At 41.1% G+C, this 22575-nt stretch overlaps 1 protein-coding gene across 1 annotated transcript; it reads left to right on the top strand.

Annotated features, from left to right (window-relative positions):
• Positions 1 to 246: 246 nt before the first annotated feature.
• Positions 247 to 21216, top strand: TMEM106B (transmembrane protein 106B). The gene is made up of 8 exons (XM_075214042.1): positions 247 to 347; positions 4254 to 4475; positions 9095 to 9158; positions 13273 to 13432; positions 13592 to 13732; positions 13827 to 13876; positions 18021 to 18074; positions 18770 to 21216. The coding sequence occupies exons 2-8, from the start codon at positions 4262 to 4264 to the stop codon at positions 18873 to 18875; spliced, it is 789 nt and encodes a 262-aa protein (XP_075070143.1). The 5' UTR covers positions 247 to 347; positions 4254 to 4261; the 3' UTR covers positions 18876 to 21216.
• The last annotated feature ends 1359 nt before the right edge of the window (positions 21217 to 22575 follow it).

Raw genomic sequence — 22575 nt, forward strand, 5'->3', positions numbered from 1 at the left:
CCTAGGCAACTGCCTAACGTTGCCTAATGGGAGCGCCGGGCCTGACTAGTATATTAAACATCTGTAGAAATACAGCATTGCTATATTAACCATAACATGCAGAAACATATGCTGATTTCAGCATATTAACGATTAACGATTGAGTCACACTGAACTTAGATATACTGCACTGCAAGCTTAGCAGCCCGGCTGTGAGTCACACACAGTGTTATGTAGGCAGTGTGAATAAGTTTGTCCCAGGCGCCTCCCTGTACTTCGTGACGTCACGGTGAGAGGCCTGACACAACAACACAACACAACACAGCACGGAGAGGAGGAGAGAGGGAAGAGATCCGTGCTCAGACATTGTGAGTATACAGCCTGTTCTATGCTCCCTTGTCGGCCTCACTGGTATTGATACATTGTATCACTCGCCGAGATCCCAACGTTCTATCACTCACCAGGATAGACACGTTGTATCACTCGCCAGGTTAGATTCATTGTATCACTCGCCAGGCTAGCTGCACTGTATCACTCGCCAGGCTAGATACACTCTCACTCGCCGGGGTAGATACACTGTATCACTCGCCGGGGTAGATACACTGTATCACTCGCCGGGGTAGATACACTGTATCACTCGCCGGGGTAGATACATTGTTTCACTCGCCAGGGAAGATACATTGTATCACTCGCCAGGATAGATACATTGTATCACTCGCCAGGGTAGATACATTGTATCACTCGCCAGGGTAGATACATTGTATCACTCGCCAGGGTAGATACATTGTATCACTCGCCAGGGTAGATACATTGTATCACTCGACAGGGTAGATACATTGTATCACTCGACAGGGTAGATACATTGTATCACTCACGAGATTCCAACGATCTACCTAACAAACGTGTCTGGCTATTGTCACTCATCAGTTACAGCTGATCAGAGACACCAGTTGTTACTTAGTTTATGGTCTGGTCTGATGGGCTCAGCTGATGCAGAACTTCCTAAACAGTGGTTGGCAACCTGGCTCTCTGCAACTGATGTGGAACTACAAGTTTCAGGATGTCTAGACAATCAGAGCCCAGAGATAGTTTGCCTATTGTATTTAATGCTCTAATGCAGGGGTTGTATACCTCATAGAAAGCAGGTAGCCATGGTTCTGAATATTCTACTACTTAGGTGTAATTTCTATGGATGTCAGTGGGTTGCACAGTTCCCTAAACCTTCACATGACCCTTTGTGGTGCCTTATAAAATTAATAATAATAATATTTTGATCGTCTGACTAGTGCTGTTTACATCACTTCTATTTTGTTGTTTCCTGTGTTACATTGTCCTATATTTGTTTCAGTATAACATCTGTTAGGCAGTTTTATGTTTATTTACTACATTTACTTTACAGTAACTTTAAAAAAACAAATTATAATAGGCAGTACAGAAAAAACATGATATTTCCATCTGGTTGGCTTCATGGTAGGGAATAACCTATATTACTGACCTGATGGTTAGAGGGAAAGAGAAGTTTTGATAGGAAACAGCATCTGTGTATCCTGAACGCAAACCAGTAATAAATTGGTTGGGGAGACATCATGTGCCAGTTCGTTATTATCTGACATCAGTATTAAGCCCAATGTATAAGGGGGTAATTATCAAAGTTTAAACCTCTGTACTCTCCCATGTGTGAATGCAGCACTAACTCCGCACAATAAACACATGCCAAATCAATGCTGCAACATGTGTGACTATGATCCATGTTGTTTCCTAAAATCTTGTGTACCCTGGATGCTGCTTCTGCAGAGAAATCAGTGATTCGTATCCTGTGCTTAGTTTCTACGTTTATATACGGGAGATTGTGACGCTTCAAAGCCTCATAAAAACCATCCACATAAATATAATCTAATATGTTTGTAGGGTTTTAAGTATGTTTACTGTTTAGTTTAAACTTTCCGAACATCAAACTATTTTCTAATTCTGTAATGTTATGCTTCCATTTAAAAAAGTATTTGATCAATGGATTTATCGGCACTAAATAGCAATACCAATTTTCTGGTGATTTCATAAATACTATTGCTGTTCTTGTAAGGGGAGACAAACTGTTGTTGTACCCTGTTACAGGGGATATTGTTGTTGTTGAAAATAACTGACAACGATTGTGTAATATGAGCTAACAATGTCATTTTCAGGGGGGTATTCAATTGTCAGCAAGTTTTTTTGTTTTTTTTATTTGTTTTTTTTTAGACCGCGTTAAGTCATTTTAACGCTGTTTTTTTTATCATTTGCAAACAGGTTAACTTTACCCGCAATTCAATTTTTAACGCTACTTTTTTTCATGAAACGGCCCTCTTGCGCTCCAGTAGAAGGTCTATTGAAAGTATAGGGTGTGCGAGAGGCAGGCACGTTAAAAGCAATTCAATTGTTTTTTAATGCGGTGGGTAAAACAGGAAAATATGCTGTTTTATCTCGCACCTCCTTGGGGTGTGTTAAAAATAAAAAACCTCTGAAAAGTATTTGAAATCATGTAAAAATGTGGAAAAAAAAGTTAGGAATTAGTGATAAACATAAGTTTAACGTGTGTAAGTTGATTTTCTTGTGAAAAAATAATGAAATAAAATAAAATCATGCATTATTTATGTATGTTTTTGGTACAAATATGAATGTAGTAATGTGTTGTGACATGGTATAGATGATTGTATGGTAAAAAATAGTTCAATTAATAAATATGCTAAAGAAAGTACTGTAATGTAGATATTATCAATGTGTAATGCAATCTAATTAATGGAAATGTAAGCAAAACCTTTTTTCTTGTGTTATACATGACCGCGTTAAACCTCCCCTTCACTTCCCTAAAATCTTGCAAACACAATTTGTAACGCGCAGGGGCAGCGTTCCCTCTCTTTCAATTCAATTGCAGGAGTTTTCCCGCTGCGCTAACTCAAAACGGTCGCTATTGCCATCAAAAACCCGCGGGAGATTTTTTTTTTTTTACACAGCGGGGGAAAAAAAAACTCGCTAACAGTTGAATACCCCCCTCCGTGTCAACATTTTTATTAGAAGATTAGCTGCAGCTTTTGTCGAATGCATGTTCTCTATGTCTAGCTATGCTATGTATTTATTAATCTTCAAGCAGCAACAATGTATTGTGAATTATTCACAGCATTCTCTGTAAAGTAGATCAGTTTCTGCCCCAGTGGAGCTGTAATAACCTTCAATAACAGAGCAGAGGAAATTTAGTGCACAAATATAACCCATCCAGTAATGGGGGGAGGCAGGGACAGTTTTGTTTTTATAAATATCCTCCGAATAGCACCATGTTATATGCTAGGAATGACCATTATATCGGCTATTTATGTTGCCTTACCTTCCTGTGCAGAAATCATTGAGTCGCCACCAAGCGATCGGTTGGCATTAGGGCACTTTGGACCTGTTGGCACAGTTATAACTTGTTTGGCTTTAAATCTCTTGAGGATCACTAGGGTTAATACACATTTTTTTGGAACTTTCCAAGGCCAAAAAGGCAGAAGTCTAAATGGCTATGTTGTAATGACATATTGGTCACTTATACGTCTGGTAAGATACTGACAGATGTTTTTAAGTAAACATTTGGGTCACCGGTAAATAAGGTAAAGGTGAAAGTTGGCATTAATTTAGTCATTTTAGCTATTTTTCCTACCATTGTTTAATCGGAAGATGCATTGTTTCATTTCATATTATCGGAGTGTATTCCCTCTTTAATTAAAGTGCACCCATCATCATAGGCAAACTGCAGGAAGGGGGTGGGGGGGTTCTAGTGCCTGGAAACCCCCTTTCCAAGCCTGGGGTGCTGTATAATAGAGGTGGCTGGACCCTGCCCTCGCTTCACATGGCTCTGCTTGAAAAGGGAGAGCTGCGTGCACCTAACAGTAGTGCACGTAGCATTGCCCATGTATATTATGGAGATAGGAAGAGTTGGAGAGCAGCCAAGTACTGTCTAAAATTATAGCCACGCCCCAAATGCATGCTGGCCACGCCCACTCTCGGCGTGGTGTGGAAACCCCCCTCTACAAATCCTGCGTTTGCCCCTGATCATCTCTGCTCAGTGCAGGCAGCCAGTATGTGGGCAGAACCAACAATCATGAAGTCAGTCTATCCATTCACTAGGAACCAGTTTAATGGCGGCCTCCACCATTTGTAGGTGATGGATCCACATTAAACTCATTGATGGAAATTTTGAGAACATCGTTTTCATTGATTTAAAGATTTTTCATTTTCTGTCACAATCGCTTTCTGTTTTCTTCTAGTAATCGTTATGGGGAAGTCTTACTCTCACGTTCCACATCAGGCAGAAAAGGACGGGATGAAGGAGCAGTGTCTTCCCTCCGAGGACAGGAGTGCCCTCGTTAACTCGGATACTCACGAGGAGAGCAGGAATGGAGACGTGTCCCACTTCCCTTATGTGGAGTTTACCGGGAAGGACAGTGTGACCTGCGCCACGTGCCAAGGAACTGGACGCATCCCGAGAGGTGAGAGCTTTCTAGAGGAGGTGAAGAATAATCTAGATTTTCTCCTTTTCTATTAAGAAACTCGCAATTTAGTTTAGCCTGTGTACTAATAATCACCGCCAGGCTCCTTTACCTGGAGGAAGAACTATTGCTAGAGGTTCGCAGTGGCCAAATCACAGATAGTCCAGACATCTACAGTTTAATGCCAAAAAACATAAAATCATGCACTTGGGTCTCAAAAACACAAAGGCTAAATATAGTATTAATGGGCCTGATTCATTAGCGATCTTATCTTAAGTTAAGATGCTTAGTTTAAGAAGAAACAGGGAAGATAAGAGTGAAGTTAAGATGGATTTTTATCTTAACTTAAGAAATTATTCACTTACACAGTGGATTTTGCTTCTTATCTCCCTTTTCTGGGCATTCACAGAGTGGATTTGCTTAAGATAAGCAAAAAACGGCAGATAAGATCACTTATGAATCAGGCCCAATGTCACTATAATGGAAACTACTGAGGAGGAAAGGGATCTAGGAGTCACTATTTCAGGTGAATTAAAGGCAGGTAAGCAATGTAACAAAGCAATGAGGAAGGCAAGTCAGATGCTTGGTTGTATAGGGAGAGGAATCAATAGCAGAAAGAAAGAAGTAATAATACCACTGTATAGGTCATTGTACGGCCTCATCTAGAATACTGTGTCCAGTTCTGGAGGCCATATCTCCAGAAGGATATAAATACATTACAGACTGTACAAAGAAGGGCAACTAAATGGTGCATGGCCTACAGCACAAAACTTACCCAGAAAGACTACAAGATCTTAATATGTATAGTTTGGGGCAGAGAAGGGACCGGGGGGACATGATAGAAACTTTCATATATATCAAGGGTTATAACAAGGTGCAGGAGGGAAACATTCTACAAAGGAAGAGAAGTATTAGAACACGAGGACATGTACTGACACTGAGGGGAGGTAGGTTCAGAGGAAATTTGAGAAAAAATGTAAACATGTTTGGGATAGACATATCCTTACAAAGATCTAAGGATCCAATAGAGTTTGAGATTACCATAGGTTAAAAAATTAGCAGATGAGCCAAGAGGTTCTTATCTGCCATCAAATTCTATGTTTCTAACTGACTCCTGCAGTACTGCAGGAAGGGGGGGGGTCTACTGATAAAATGTATTGCCACAAAAATTCAAAGTACTGTTTGAAAGATGACCAGTTACTAAACAGCAACACTGAATAACAGAGTAAAAAAAGCAGTCACTCATATAAAAAGACAGTTAAAAACTAAATTTAAACACACATAAAAAGAATAAATGACCTGGCACTGTAGAGAGTGGCATTATTTCTAATAATTAGTTGTCCTCATCACTTCTATGTATCATCCTTCTGTATATAACTGGTCCCACATGAGAGCTTTGACTCTCCGTTGCCATTTACTCTTTCTTCCTTGGCCTATGCCTGATTTCCCCCTTCAGCCACTTTTGGCAGCATTTCCGACCCTCCCATCAATTTTATGGTTATCGCAGGCAAATTCCACCAGTAACGGTGTGCAGACCCCTAATCTATGTCGCTGCATTAAACATATTTGTTTTCTGAGTTCTCTTGTACCGGAACCCGTGGGACTCGGTGTAGAATGTACGTCCAGCTGACCAGGTCATGACTTGGGATTCTACAAGCACTTTGCAGCTTCCATTTATGACTTCAGGTATAGTAGTGAAATGGAGACTTTCAGGCAATGGTTCCTTGGAAAAATATTCAATAATCCTATCCAAAGGAATTCAGGAAAATGCCGATTATATGGTAGATGTGTGAGTCTGTGTCCCACTCACTGCGTTTCTAGACTTGTCTTGGTACAGAATATTCACCTGCACAGAGAGTGTAATAAGCGCATGCACAGCTGCGTGTTATGGCAATTTAGCCAATTAAATTGTTTAGGCGCTAGGTTGGAACTTTTATTACTTGGAAATTGCCAAATTAACAAATGAATGAATATTACAAAAAAAAAATAAAAAATTCTGAACACGCAAGCAATAATTTGGAAAATTTGTGAGGCCCCCTGGCAGTATGAGGCCTGGCAAAATTCCCCCCCCCCCTAGCCCCCTACCCCCATTGTAGGGCCAGATCACGCCCCCAGTCATAGAGGTCTCGGTTGGAGACTTCCAGAGACTGCATCGTATAGTATGTGCTGATGCTTTATATAGATTGTGATATAAGAGAGAACGGCTAATAGTTATATGACTAAAACAGACCACACAATGGAGATCCTGCAACATTTTGGCCCCTCTGCCGGCTCTTTTCCGTCTCCATTGCAGTTGTGATTGTGAAGGGTGACACAGAGGCCATCAATGGTCATCTCTCAACTGCATCATTAAGGTTCTCTCTTTCAGCCCATGCGCTCTACAATATCTGCCCAATTGTCCGAGTTTGGCAGCCGTATCTGAGCATGTACGAGTACAGTAAGAGCAGCGGAACAGAGGGAGGCAGGAAACAAAAACATAAAAATATATTTCTTGTCGTAATCGTCACCAACAACTAAGACCGAGTACACTACTAAACGAGTGTTCAGCCCGATATCGTATTAGTGTGTGCTCTCCAACAATGAATAATTATTGATCCAAAGCACATGGTATCGCTTCATTTGATTTTTAAAACCGGACTAAAAACGTCGTTCAAAGATGAAACAATGTTGTTCCAATCCTGCAGTGTGTCTGCACTCAGGACCGGCAGTGTCAGTTGTTGGTAAAATCGTTAAAAATGTTGCATCAGGAGAAGTTTCCTGTGTTGTGTGCCCAGCCTAAGATACTAAGTTGCAACAGACAGCATTTGTTTCACTCAGTCCAGACAAAGCCAATTAACAGATACTATTTAGCTGACCACGGAAACCTTCTGCTGCTTCTTATCACATTGTAAATCTATTCTTTTTGTGTGTTTTCTTATTTGTTCCCCAACTAATGAGTCACTGTTTGAGGAACTCATTGATACAGTTTAGTGTTGACACAATAGGGCTGGGAGGATTGTTATTGTCAAACCATTTGTTTTCTGTGATCAGGGCTGAAGGTCGCAGTTTAAGTAAGTAAATAAGATTTGTAGAACATTTTAAACACATTAGACATTTATTAAACTACAGCAACCAATTTGCTTTTCCCTGTCTAGTGCAAGTTAGAAAATAAAATCAAGTGTCCGATTTGGATGCTGTGCCATACTGCAACATTTGCTCCTAAATTCAATGCTACTAAACGATGTATGTGGTGGCTGTTCTTGGGCAGATAGAAAGCTTGTATCAAAATAAGTATTAGGGGCCTAATTCATTAAGGATCTTAACTTAAGAAACTTCTTATTTCAGTCTCCTGGACAAAACCATGTTACAATGCAAGGGGTGCAAATTAGTTTTCTGTTTTGCACATAAGTTAAATACTGACTGTTTTTTCATGTAGCACACAAATATCAACTTTAAATTTCAGTGTACAAATAAGCTATCAAGTATTTGTGTGCTACACGAAAAAAGCTCACTAAGGGACCGGCCACGGGGACTGATGCCCCCCAGATCAGGCAGCCCCTGAGCAACTGCGTTAAATGTCAAAACTCCTTGTCCCATCACTGACCTCCAGTAGTTAGTTAAATAATGAACTTATTGTTTTTTAAAACACCATACAAAGGCTGGCAGTGTGCTCTGGGACTTGTAGTCCCACAAGACCAGCCGCAGGTGGCCCAAGTTTACCCTAGATGTTGGCAGCAGCTGAACTGATGCAGCGACTCGGCTCTAACCAATAACCTCTTTATCAGTGACAGTTGTGAAGATGATGTTTCACGGGAATAATGTGATTAGAAATGGCTGTCTTGGTCTTAGGGTCTTTGCTGTATGAATTAGAGAAGTTATTTGGATGTGATTTGTGGCCGTGTGGCGTGTTCTCGCACAGACTAGTTATATGAAAGGCCCCCAGTGTTTCCTCTCTTCTGCTACATAGTAATCATTTTCTTATCCGCTGTCTGATTTGTCACACTTCCTTACATTTATTACAAGCCAGTTATTAGGAGCTGCTGTTGACTTACACAATGTGTTCTGCATACCACCCAAAGGGTTTAAAAACACTAGTGTGAAACATATATCAGATGATAAAACGCTGACTAGCAGAGTCCCTAAATCCCACCTTTCTTCCCTGAGCTCATATAATGCTACTGAAACATTCTGCACATAGGTGCAGAATGTGATTAAAGGGGATCTCTGACTGCGAGCTATATTTTTCCACTTGCCTTCCTCCCCCACTAGTGGAATTGTGAGTGTCCTATGACCAGGGCGCGGTTCAATTAAATGGGGAAAAACATGCATCCATGAAGCCTCAAAATGTTTAGCTGGATTTTCAGACACTTTTGATGCAATCAGCAGGTTCCATTAACAAATTCAATGGACCTTCCTCTGTGGGACATTCATGGGCATATGAAACAAAGCTTATGTCCAAGTCTTGTTTTATTTTTATGAAAAAGTAATCTTTGGACTGTAAAATCTTTGTTGAACCTTTTTTATTTTTCTTCTTCCTATATGGTGTATTTTGTAAACCAATATTATTGTCCATATATAATACACACCTGTTATTACCATGTGTTCAATGATACAGCTGGGCATTTATTGTCTTACGACAGGTCGCGAAAACCAGCTGGTGGCTTTGATTCCGTACAGCGACCAGAGACTTCGTCCCAGGCGAACGTAAGTAAATTGTAGCTGAGTTGAATACAAAAATAAGCGCTTTGGGTTCTGCCAGTTAAACCCCCTCCAGCTTAAAAACATTTTTTTTTAAAAACTCGGCTACACTTGATTTTTTTAAAATGGTCACAGCAATCTTTGTCACTCGCTTAATTTTCATTAAGTTCATAACTGTAAAGCAGAACGGAGGCGTGAACGAGCGTTGCTGAGCGTGAAGATGTAATGGGGGAGGGGGCTGTCACACCTGCGCCCAAGGATGACTTATTGTCTTCTGCTGTTACCAAAACCTTACTACATTTTTTTTCTTTCATATTTTAGCTTTTCTCAAATATTTTAAAATGACTTTCCCTTCATACCTCTCCCTGTCACAGTTTTTCACCCAAAATATGTTTGCGCCCCCTAAAAAGTCTTGCGCCCTAGGCTGCAGCCTTGTCAATCTATTAGATAACCAGGCCCTGTCATTATCTCTCCTCTAAGTGGTGCTGACCGGTGGCCGGATTGGTGTTTTCTTGTGTCATTTAATTTACACTCTACTTCCCCACAGGGAAATATATTTTCACGGAATCTCACTTTGAGGTTAGCCTCCAGCAGATTCGGCAACATGAGCACATGTGGTGGAAGACAATCATTTTACATATTGCCCATATATTGCATCAACTTCCTGTTTCATATCTCTTTATCTCATTTCTATACAGTAGAACAGGAGTCCTCCCGAACTCCAGCGAGAGTAGGCAAACCTCCTGTACCCTGTAAAATGGTGAATAGCGGGGAGGGGATTAATTGTCATTAAGTCCCGCCCCCTGCTATTCCATACTGTGAATTTTTATATTCAATGGTAGGGACGGGGCTATAGTGACGCAATGACATCGTCACGCCCCCTCCTACCCTCTCACATGGTCTGTTCTTCGATCTCCCGGAGTACAGATGTAAAAAGTTGGCAAGTATGGCTTATTGATAAAGTGATTTGCAATTTATTGTTTACATTGCTGCTGCCTTCTTGTGGATAAAGAAGCATGTGTTTAAAGTTGTTTCTAACCTATGTACCTGAGAGCTGGAGTTGACATTTATCAATTCAATTTGAAATAACCGTAGTCTGAGCTCTGTCACATCCAGCTCCATCACTTGTATACTACAGTACAACTTGCAACCACAAGTAGCGCTTATTCAGCCCTATGACTGACAAACAAACATATAGCATAATCCGCTTCTGGCAGCGCTAAGGATAGCGACATTGTTTAACCCAGTGGTTCCCAAACTTGTGCAGTTGGCGGGACCCTTAGTCTCCATAATTTTTTCAAGACACCCCTCCAAAATAATTACCGAGCAGTCCCATTTTATAAGTAGTTGGGTCAAAAAAATGTAATAAGTATTTAGGTCAGGACAGAAATACTTATTTAGTTCTATGCAAAAATAATGCACATAAATCCAAGGGAAAATTAATATTTTTATTTATTTTTTTCAATTATATTTCTGTCAAAGAATAATTTACAGCTAACTCACATTGTGCCCTCCTTCATCCACACACTCTGTGCCCCCTTCATCCACACACTCTGTGCCCCCTTCATCCTCACACTCTGTGCCCCCTTCATCCACACACTCTGTGCCCCCTTCATCCACACACTCTGTGCCCCTCTTCATCCACACACTCTCCTTCATCCACACACTCTGTGCCCTCCTTCATCCACACACTCTGTGCCCTCCTTCATCCACACACTCTGTGCCCTCCTTCATCCACACACTCTGTGCCCTCCTTCATCCACACACTCTGTGCCCTCCTTCATCCACACACTCTGTGCCCTCCTTCATCCACACACTCTGTGCCCTCCTTCATCCACACACTCTGTGCCCTCCTTCATCCACACACTCTGTGCCCTCCTTCATCCACACACTCTGTGCCCTCCTTCATCCACACACTCTGTGCCCTCCTTCATCCACACACTCTGTGCCCTCCTTCATCCACACACTCTGTGCCCTCCTTCATCCACACACTCTGTGCCCTCCTTCATCCACACACTCTGTGCCCTCCTTCATCCACACACTCTGTGCCCTCCTTCATCCACACACTCTGTGCCCTCCTTCATCCACACACTCTGTGCTCTCCTTCATCCACACACTCTGTGCTCTCCTTCATCCACACACTCTGTGCCCTCCTTCATCCACACACTCTGTGCCCTCCTTCATCCACACACTCTGTGCCCTCCTTCATCCACACACTCTGTGCCCTCCTTCATCCACACACTCTGTGCCCTCCTTCATCCACACACTCTGTGCCCTCCTTCATCCACACACACTGTGCCCTCCTTCATTCACACACTCTGTGCCCTCCTTCATTCACACACTCTGTGCCCTCCTTCATCCACACACTCTGTGCCCTCCTTCATCCACACACTCTGTGCCCTCCTTCATCCTCACACTCTGTGCCCCCTTCATCCACACACTCTGTGCCCTCCTTCATTCACACACTCTGTGCCCTCCTTCATCCACACACTCTGTGCCCTCCTTCATCCACACACTCTGTGCCCTCCTTCATCCACACACTCTGTGCCCTCCTTCATCCTCACACTCTGTGCCCTCCTTCATCCTCACACTCTGTGCCCTCCTTCATCCACACACTCTGTGCCCTCCTTCATCCACACACTCTGTGCCCTCCTTCATCCTCACACTCTGTGCCCTCCTTCATCCACACACTCTGTGCCCTCCTTCATCCATACACTCTGTGCCCCTCCTTCATCCACACACTCTGTGCCCTCCTTCATCCACACACTCTGTGCCCTCCTTCATCCACACACTCTGTGCCCTCCTTCATCCTCACACTCTGTGCCCCCTTCATCCACACACTCTGTGCCCTCCTCCATCCACACACTCTGTGCCCTCCTTCATCCACACACTCTGTACTCCCTTCATCCACACACTCTGTGCCCTCCTTCATCCACACACTCTGTACTCCCTTCATCCACACACTCTGTGCCCTCCTTCATCCACACACTCTGTGCCCTCCTTCATCCACACACTCTGTGCCCTCCTTCATCCACACACTCTGTGCCCTCCTTCATCCACACACTCTGTGCCCTCCTTCATCCTCACACTCTGTGCCCTCCTTCATCCTCACACTCTGTGCCCTCCTTCATCCACACACTCTGTGCCCTCCTTCATCCACACACTCTGTGCCCTCCTTCATCCACACACTCTGTGCCCTCCTCCATCCACACACTCTGTGCCCTCTGCATCCTGGGGGCCAGGAAGAGGAAAAAAAATACAAAAAACTTGCCAATCCTGCGTCGCCCGGGACCCAGCACCCTCCTCTCTCCCACCGCTTGTCAGTGGGAGAGAGGGAGGGGAGGGGAGTACTTCTCCGGGAAGCCGTTTTCAGAAGTTCTGTCCCGGCTTAAAAATAATAATAAATGGCTCCGATAAATCTGAGGAAAAAAGTGCCACGGAGAAAAAAAATTATCATAGGAAAACCCGATAATTAGTAACTAGGCCCCTGAAACATAATAATAAACCATGTAATGAATACCAGCGAGTATGAGGCCTTTGTGTAACTAAAACTGGAGAGCCTGGATCTCTAACTCCTTCCGCACAGTGGTACATTGTGGCACGAGGCACTGCTGGCAGCCTTACCAAAATGTGTCTCTATCCCACCACTTTTCCTGCTTCATTTTTCCAATAATTCCATCACTTCCCTCTTAATTGTTTTGGTTTTTCTTCTTCTTTATCCTTCATCTGGCAATAACTTATTATCAACTACACATCTCCCTTAAATGTTCGGCATTTATTAAAACGTCTAGTACAGTGCATCCCAAACTTTTTCAGTTCAAGGCACCCCTAAGCCAAAATAATTACCAAGTAGTCCCCCGCCGTGCTTACCACCGGCCCTGGCCGAGGTACCCCAGGGAACCTAGGAGCACAGTTTGGGAACAGCTGGTCTAGTAGAACTAATTGTGTGTGTTTATTTCTCTTCCTCTATGTGATGCTCACCCCCCAACAATATTCATTTCCCAGTCTTCATTTTACATGGATTGTCGAGGTTACACAAGATCGAATTGCAGCCCCTGTAATTTCAGCTATGAACTTACAATAAGAATTTAATGTAACTTTTTCCTTTATGCTGTTGCAGAAAGCTGTACGTCATGGTTTCCGTCAGCGTTTGCTTGCTGCTTTCCGGACTGGCGTTATTTTTCTTCTTCCCGCGCTCTGTGGACGTGGAGTACATTGGCGTTAAGGCCGTTGTCGTCACATATGACGAGCGTGGCGCAGCTGTGTTTCTGAACATCACGGTGAGTCGCGTTGACAAGTCTAACTGAGAAATCGCTAGCGTTTTGTCTACATCTGTACCCCCTCCCCAGAGCAGCATTTATTATTAACATGCTTTGTTTATTTTCCATGCATATAACACACTCTCACAATGGGGCTTATTTGTGTTATTTTTTCCCTAGAACACGCTGAATATAACCAATAACAACTTCTACCCTATAGAGGTGGAAAACATCACCGGACAAGTACAGTATTATAAGACTGTCATTGGGAAGTCGAAATTAAACAACGTGACTAAGATCGGACCCCTTGATACAAAACAAGTAAGTGGCCTCTCTTGTTGTGTTATCGTATGATTGTGCCTTTTAAGTTACTTTTTGTCATGTTTTTCTTTTTCTCTTTTTTTGTCTATTCCAGATTGACTACACCGTGCCTACCAAAATAGGGAAAGAGTTTGACTATATGTAGTAAGTAATTTAATTATAAAGTACAGACAGTAGCAGGATGACCCGTGCTTGGATTTACATAGAAACAGATTACTGCGCAGAACTTCAATAAATGCAAGAAAACAAAGATATTGTATGAATACAACATTAATGTGGATAGTCATAGGAAAATTATAGCAAATTGTAATAATTTATTTAAGAATCATATGATAATTGATTGCTAACTAGTAAAATAAAGGGGTTGGGTACGAATTTCGACGAAATACGACCCAAAAGTACTGATAGGCTAAATGCCAGTATGTAAATGTTCCCAACACGGCTAAGATACAGACCTTGTGATTGTCGACAGTGAAAATGCCGGCGTTAAAACGGTAATGCCAACGGGTCCAGCGGCTGTGTTGATATTTTGTATGTGTCGGAAACATTTACATACTGGTATTTAGCCCATCGGTATTTTCGTGTCTGTCGTATTTTCATTGGTATTTCTACAGTCGGAAATATGACTACGACCGAAATAAAGTAGTATAATTGTCTTTTTAGAAGTACAAACAAAGTGTAAAAGCTTGTTAAGGATATTAAAGAATATTTCAAACTGGTTGAAGATTTGATTGGTGTAGAAGCTGTAGTCATTAGTGTAGTGTAGTCATTAGTGGGCAGCACGGTTAGCACTTCTGCCTTACAGCACTGGGTTCATGAGTTCAATTCCCGACCATGGCCTTATCTGTGAGGAGTTTGTATGTTCTCCCCGTGTTTGCGTGGGTTTCCTCCCGGTGCTCCGGTTTCCTCCCACACTCCAAAAACATACTGGTAGGTTAATTGGCTGCTAACAAATTGACCCTAGTCTGTGTCTGTGTCTGTGTCTGTGTCTGTGTCTGTGTCTGTGTCTGTGTCTGTGTCTGTGTCTGTGTCTGTGTCTGTGTCTGTGTCTGTCTGTGTGTGTGTGTGTGTGTGTGTGTGTGTGTTAGAGAATTTAGACTGTAAGCCCCAATGGGGCAGGGACTGATGGGAATGAGTTCTCTGTACAGCGCTGCGGAATTAGTGGCGCCATATAAATAAATGGTGATGATGGTGATAATGTGCTTCAGCATATTAAAAAAATATTCACCTTACAATGAAGTTCCAGACTTTGAGCTGAAAGTGGGGGTATGTTTGGGGAGGCGAGGAGCCTGCCCAAAATGTTCTCTTCAAATTGAGCAAAGTATTGGTTTGAGGGGTGGCTCCATGATTTAATTTTGTCACAATAATCAGACTTCCTCAGGGATTTGCAATAGTGAAGGATGTTTGCAGTGCTGTGCTTTGATGAAAGTGTAATGGTCATGAATGGAATGTGGAGGAGGTGAATTATGTTTAAGGGAGGGATCATCAGTAATGTGTTGTGTTACATATTGGTGGTTTATTCGTATATACATTAATATAATTCAAAATCCGTATTAGGGCCTGCTGGTGTTGGTGTTTGTTTAATTTGTAGATACGTTTGGTTTCTAATTGACTTTTTTGTTTTGGGTATAATTTCCTTCCCTCCAATTCTTTCTAATATTTTAAATTCCTCTGAATTTTATGTTAGAGGGGCCACAATTGTAATGAAAAATTAAGGTTCTAGTGGAATCATGAGTTAAAGTACTGCAGAAATCAAATTGTTGATATCTAACCAGAAATAATTGCTTAAGTTATATCTCCAATGTGTCCAGCTAGTCTGATCTTGCATTTGCAGATAATCATCATCATCTATTTAGTTATATAGCGCCACTAATTCCCCATCGCTGAACAGAGAACTCGCATCAGTCCCTGCCACATTGGAGTTTGGTCTAAATTCCCTAACATATATACACATACACACAGACTGAGAGAGACTAAGGTCAATTTGTTAGCAGCCAATTAACCTACCAGTATGTTTTTGGAGTGTGGGAGGAAACCGGAGCACCCGGAGGAAACCCACGCAAACACGGGGAGAACATACAAACTCCACACAGATACGGCCATGGTCAGGAATCAAACTCATGACCCCAGTTCTGTGAGGCAGAAGTGCTAACCACTAAGCTACCGTTCTGCTAGTGCCTACATACTGGAGGCCACATAGACTACCCGGTAGAATGTCTTCATGGTGTCACACGTAAGTCATCATTTCCTGTGGGTTGAATGTTCTGCTAGTGATGTTGGCTTTAAACTGTTTGATTGGTTTTGTGATGGCGTTTGTAGGTGTTTTACAGCTTTTGTAGTAATACACCTGGCAGTGTGGTTGTTATCGGTTATTATTGTGTTGGTTCCAGATGAGAGAAAGCTACTACTTGAGATTTGGCTTTTTTTTTTTTTTTTTAGACATTTTTATTTGGTTCACTGTGGATAATGATGGGTAGTGCATCATCTTTGAAAACAATGTGCCAATGGATTTTATTGTTTGTAGGGAGTCAGAATATTATGTGATGTATTATATTGATGCCTAGTTGTGTAATGTGGTAGATTTTTTACTATCTTTGTAGACCAGTTACAAGTTCCTGTCTGTGGTCTTAAATTTTATGTATTATTGCTTCTCCTTGTTCAGTGAGCGTGCGTGTCTGTATTTGCAATTTCTCCAAAGTCATTTGATTTGTCTTCGAGGGATATTGTCCAACCAGTTGGTCATTTGGTGTGTTTTAATTTTTGTATTGTGTGACTAAAATTTCTAAATTCTTTGTGCTGAAAGTAGTGGTGAATTGAAAATTGTAGTTTTTGGTGTTGTATGTATAGAATCTCATGAAAGATTGTTAAAGGCCTTTCCAAACAAATTTTATGGAGTCTATGTAGCATTTTAAAAATTAGATCAGGTCCAAACAGAGAATAAATAATATTATTATTAATAAATAAGTGGATTGTTCCTCCCACGATCATGTAAATAGATTAGTATAACATGGCACAAGTTGAGTGCCCATGGCTGTGCCTTGTTGCTATATGTAATATTGGTTCTGAAACCACAAATAATTATGTCTGAGAATGAAATCAATATGGTTTTACAATTAAAATGATTTGATCACGTTTTTGAGTTGTGCATCTTTCCCCAACAAAAGTCTGATTCTGATAGATTCTTGTTGACCGATGCAAGATTATCGAAACTAAACATCACTTGTGGCTAATATTGAATGATTTTACCATTGTATTTAGAGAAATATGGGTAATCTCTGAGTTTTGTTGGGTGTATGATGTTCGCATCTTCATTTATTCTTAAAGGTATTGGGTTTTTTTTGTACAGTGACAAGTTTGCATAGTTTTACTTTTGGCCATAGTTTTTTCTCTCTTCAAATCTTCAACGAGTTTGGAATATCCTTTTGATGACCATCCCTTTTTATTTATACTCTCTTAAGAAACAAAATTTTATTATTTTAATAGTTTGCTATCACTATCTAGATTCATTGTCTGTGGGCCTAATACCTTTTTGTATTACTGTAATTTATTATAAAGTTTTACTGTATTTATCTACTGTTTTGTTAATTTGTGAAGCATTAAGAAATATTCATTTGATATTAATGAAGGGAATTAATTTTAGTTTGCTATCGATAAAAGGAAGAGTGTAGGACCATTAAATCATCTATGAATTTTTTCATTTAAGTATGAAGGTCAAATTGTTCATTGTTACCCTGACATTCCACTGTAGTTAAACAAACGGAACAACAACGTTTAATACAGTATCACCTTCTCACATCCCAGATACAGATCAAAATACAGAATCTTGTCTGTTAAGAAATTTTAGATTGTTGGCCCCGTCCCGGAGTATAATGCCAGATATACACGCAGTGCACTTCTGCAGAGCAAGTCTGCAAGCCTGTCACTCCCACTCTGCTAGCTCAGATGAGATGAGTAAATCCTTCCTATTTGTGCTGCTTTAGCTCTTTGATCTTTAGCACTTTTTCCAGCTACAAAAGCAGTTGTTCCCATGGTGAGAGGTTGATGTGAAGTGGGAAAGATCCTCTCCTGTCATTTGAAATTAAGGGAGGATGTTCCTTTCTGTCACACACGAGTGATTAAGCCATTCACTTGAGCGATTGTGATCTTTTCTAGCTCTGCTAGGAATTGACATGTCCGTGTGATACCACCATAGCAGGACAACCTGCTGTACAGGGATGGAACATGCAGTGGTAATGTGCCTGGTTGGATCTTTCTTGCACTCATCACATTGTTTTTTTTATCCTTCCAGCACCTATTGTACTCTGCCAAGCATTAAAGTTCACAACATTGTGGTGAATATGCAGTAAGTATTGCGCTTTTTGTCTATAGCAACATCATTACAAAGTTCTAGTAAGATAAAAACACGCACAAATGTATTTTTCTCCTTAGGAATGAAAGCTACATGTTGTAATATAAATAGACGTTGTACTTTATAATATATAAAGCTTTGGAAGAGAGGACAATGATGATACAATGCAACTGGAATGTAGACATTAGAACAGGGTTTCCCAAACCCAGTCCTCAGGGCTCCCCAACAGTGCAGGTTTTCCATATCTCCTTGCTGGAGCACAGGTGTATTCATTACTGACTGACACATTGTAACAGATCCACAGGTGGTCCTAATTATGTCTCATGTGATCCAGAAAACCTGCACTGTTGGGGAGCCCTGAGGACTGGGTTTGGGAAACCCTGCATTAGAATATTACTTTCAGCTCTCACAATATAACTGTAAATGCTCGGTGCTGCCATCTTGTGGCAAAGAAAAAATATAATATAATACAATAAGGAAGATCAAGTGCTAAGGACCTAAGTTTAATGACACCAGGTACATACTGCCACTAAATAATACATGAATTCAACCTACAACACAACAAAACTGCAGCCAACAGGTGTCAATGCAAATATATGTGTAAGCATTGATATAACTGCAATGGAAACCACAAATGATGTAAGCATGGAGAATCTGACAAGATCATTTTTCTGTGTCGCTGTTTGCAGAGTGACGGTGACCATCTCGTACTTGGGTCACCCTGAACAACTATCCCAAGAAGCCTATCAGTACGTGGACTGCGGAGGCAACGCCACCTACCATCTTGGCCCATAACTCCTGCGAGGTTGGAGAAGAAACAGTGTGATGCTGACTTTATGTGGCCCTCTGTACAGTGTGGCTATGAGTCATTTGCAGTGAGAGCTCCCAGCTGGTTGCCGGGGCATCTAGACAAAGCTCTAACCCTATAACTAACTTAGATTGATGGTTTCCATCCACAAACTCGTCACGGAAGGTCCGTCAAATAAATAACCTTGATATAGTAAAATTGTTTCTCTAAATGTCTAAGAATGCAGTGTATGTAACATACTAAGCTTAGTGGTTCTTTTAATAATGTAAGACATTCTCAGTAGTTTTGTTTTTAATTTATAGGACACTCAACTAGTTAAGCTATGGACTGGGCAGTTTTACATTTTTAGTTTTTGTTTTTATGATTTTGTTTGTGGTTCGTTTTTCTTTGTTAGGTGAACAATGACACACGCTGTTGTATTTTTTTTTTGTTTTACTTATTTTTTTTCCATGTGTTTTTAGTATGTGAGAGAATTGTTTATTTCCCTGATATTAACATGTTATGAAGCCTAAACTCCACATTTTTGTTCTGAGCTGACTTGCAGGGTTTATACGTTTAGCTTAAGTAACCACGTAATCAATTTATCCCGCTGTGCCTGGAAAATAAGTGTAACAATCACTGTACTCTGACCACTTTTTTGTATTCTTTAATGCAGTTTAGTTTACCTTGAATGAATTAATGACCCAGTGATTTTTTTTCTTCTGCCATTGTATAATTCATCATTTATAACACATTTGATCTATGACCAGCATTCGATTTAGTCTCTGCCATTACTTACATACTCACCTGGAATGTCCGTGAGATTCCGGAATTTTGACCTTTCTCCTGGATCCCGCACACTTTACTGGGACGGGACGCCTCAATGACTTGAATCGTCATTTTGACCAACGCGGCACATTGCAGCAAAATGGCATTTTAAAAGCACTAACACTACTGACATTCATGCCAAAGATGGTGCTAGGTGCCGTCCCCATGATTGCAGCACACACATGTTCAAAGCGATCACTACAGACTGCTTCCATATTTTAAGAGGGAATCCTCACGCACCCCAGCGCAGAGGGCATCCCAGGGAAGAGTATCAGGGTCTTCTAGTGCAGTCTGTCCCCCGTAAACCGGATTTGCAGCGGCTCCCTTAGGTCTACTCTACAGTGGGTACTTCAGTGTTGGCAAAACGGGAATCCACTAAAACAAACCAGCTACAAGTTAAAACGAAGGATGCTAAAAAAAATTAAAATCTAAATTAAAATGTGGATGAAAAAGTGAAGCAACATGTAAAAAAAATCAGTATATACTTGTATGTTCTACCTAAACCACTCTTTAAAAATGAAAACAATTGTTATTTCTCTACTGTAATGAACCTGAAAGATGTAATCATCTGGGTTCACGAAGTGTAAAATTACAAATCCCTATGTAATAGACTTAAAATAAAAAATATATTTATTCCAATACAGTATTTAACTTAATCACTATTACTGCATTAAAAAAAAAACAAGATGAAAATCACATGGGTCAACTAAAAAATAAAGTTAGTTTACCCATCTGCTGGCCGGTTCTAAACTAACTTCTTATAATAATAATAATTAATTCTCATGCTTACAACAATCCAGTGCTGACTTCAACTACAAAACTCTCTGGGCCTGGGGGTAAGTTGTTTCAGCTACCGCTTAGGATGGAGGTTTTAGGATCTGGCTTCCTGGTGCTCACCTGTAGTTGATTATAATGACCTGTCACCGTATAGAACCTATAATCCGTTATTTGTGGTAGTGGAGAATTGGATATCCAACATCAGGACCTCCAGCAATGACTGATGGGGGGGGGGGGGGGGTCCTGGCACAGTATGTCACCCTCACTGTTCTGCTAATTTTGTAGGGGTGGGGGGTTATTGTCTGGAAATTACATTGCAGCTGGAATTACTATTCCAAATACTTTTCCAATGCATCCAATGCTTAATCGTGGTAAATGACTGTACTATACATTCTTTAAGGTGTAATTTGTACATTTAAAGAGAAATTGTCTGATCAGTTTGAAGGATACAAAAAAAACCCCATTCATTTTGTATTTGCATTTGAAACTGAAAACTCCTAAATACGGCTGCTATTAATGTATACAATCTGTAAGTGGTATTTTATTGTCAAGGTATATTAAGCTGCCCTGATTATCTTTTATTATGTGTTAATTAGAATGGTGTTCACATGTGGTATCATAATATCTGCATTTTAACACATGCACTGGTTGGAGAAGTGGTTATGATTCACTCACGTATTCTGTTACTAATTGTGTATTTGTGTTTATATTCCACAAGTAATAATAAAGTTTGTTTAAAAGTGATCTTTATGTATGTAACTCTTTTTTTTTTTTTTTTTTTTATTTTAAACTTGCACATAGACTTAATACAATAAGCCTGCTACAGACAATGTTAATAGTTAAATGGTTACAAACTCTCTCCTTGCTGCCACAAGTGTTTATTTTTTTTTTGTTCCCTAAGGTCTTTCTTTTTGTACCTCCAAGCTCGCTCGCACTCTTCTCCTCCTCCAAGCTCGCTCGCACTCTTCTCCTCCAAGCTCGCTCGCACTCTTCTCCTCCTCCAAGCTCGCTCGCACTCTTCTCCTCCTCCAAGCTCGCACTCTTCTCTTCCTCCAAGCTGGCTCGCACTCTTCTCTTCCTCCAAGCTCGCTCGCACTCTTCTCTTCCTCCAAGCTCGCTCGCACTCTTCTCTTCCTCCAAGCTCGCTCGCACTCTTCTCTTCCTCCAAGCTCGCTCGCACTCTTCTCCTCCTCCAAGCTCGCTCGCACTCTTCTCCTCCTCCAAGCTCGCTCGCACTCTTCTCCTCCTCCAAGTGCGCGCTTGCTCTTCTAACCATAGCTGTTTGGTATTTTACAGGCATCACTCTCTCATCTCGGACCTTTCCCAAGGTCATTTCAAGCCTTGTAGTCAGCAGACACATTTGCGGGAACCAGTGCTACATGAAACAAAGCAAATATGGACAAGATAATTTCCCTACTGGGGGGCAAGTGCAATGTATGATCTGGGAACATTCATAGGTCTTCTAGTAAATGCTCAAGAGCAGGTTCTCTCTACCCTCTGTGTATAGTCTGCATCTTACCTTGTATGTCCCTGTTCTTTTTCTATGTATGATTTGTTTTTATGAGAGTAGTTGTACTAGCTGTCTGGCACTGCTGAGTTTGGTGGCACCTAAAATGAACCATAATGACGAAAGAATCAATCACAGGACTTTTGCCAGTACTGATCTGGTGCTTACAAGGCTGAATCCCTATTAAACAAAGTCCTACATTTTGGAATATATTGTGCACTTATTAAGATTCTCTTGTGGAAATTATTACTTGGGAAAAACATCAACAATGTCAGTCTTCTAACCAGATGGCCTTTGAAAAGACAACGATAGATAAGCCTGTTCCAAGGCGTTTTTTTTTGTTAGAGATTGGCCGTTCTTTGCCACGTCGGAGGTGTAAGATTATTGAACAAGTTTCGGCTATCTCCTGAGGTTGGAATTGGGGTAGTAGACTGCTTCACGTTGAAGCCTGCTGGATTTACTATTTGCAGACTTTGGCCCTGAATCATTAGACCTTCTTACTTTAATGTCTATTACAATAAATTAGAGTTGGTCCCTTGATCAGTATTTACCGATGGGCTTTTCTCTGAGATGAAGCACCAGCTACATGTTTGTCT

This window comes from Mixophyes fleayi, chromosome 5, assembly GCF_038048845.1.
Source record: "Mixophyes fleayi isolate aMixFle1 chromosome 5, aMixFle1.hap1, whole genome shotgun sequence".
Taxonomy (NCBI): Eukaryota; Metazoa; Chordata; class Amphibia; order Anura; family Limnodynastidae; genus Mixophyes; species Mixophyes fleayi.

Excerpts from the sequence above, each read along its gene's own strand:
- TMEM106B (XM_075214042.1), top strand. The coding sequence starts at position 4,262 with ATGGGGAAGTCTTACTCTCACGTTCCACATCAGGCAGAAAAGGACGGG. Across the intron at positions 13,877-18,020 it reads AAAGAGTTTGACTATATGTA|CACCTATTGTACTCTGCCAA; the intron begins GTAAGTAATTTA and ends TTATCCTTCCAG. Across the intron at positions 18,075-18,769 it reads AACATTGTGGTGAATATGCA|AGTGACGGTGACCATCTCGT; the intron begins GTAAGTATTGCG and ends CGCTGTTTGCAG.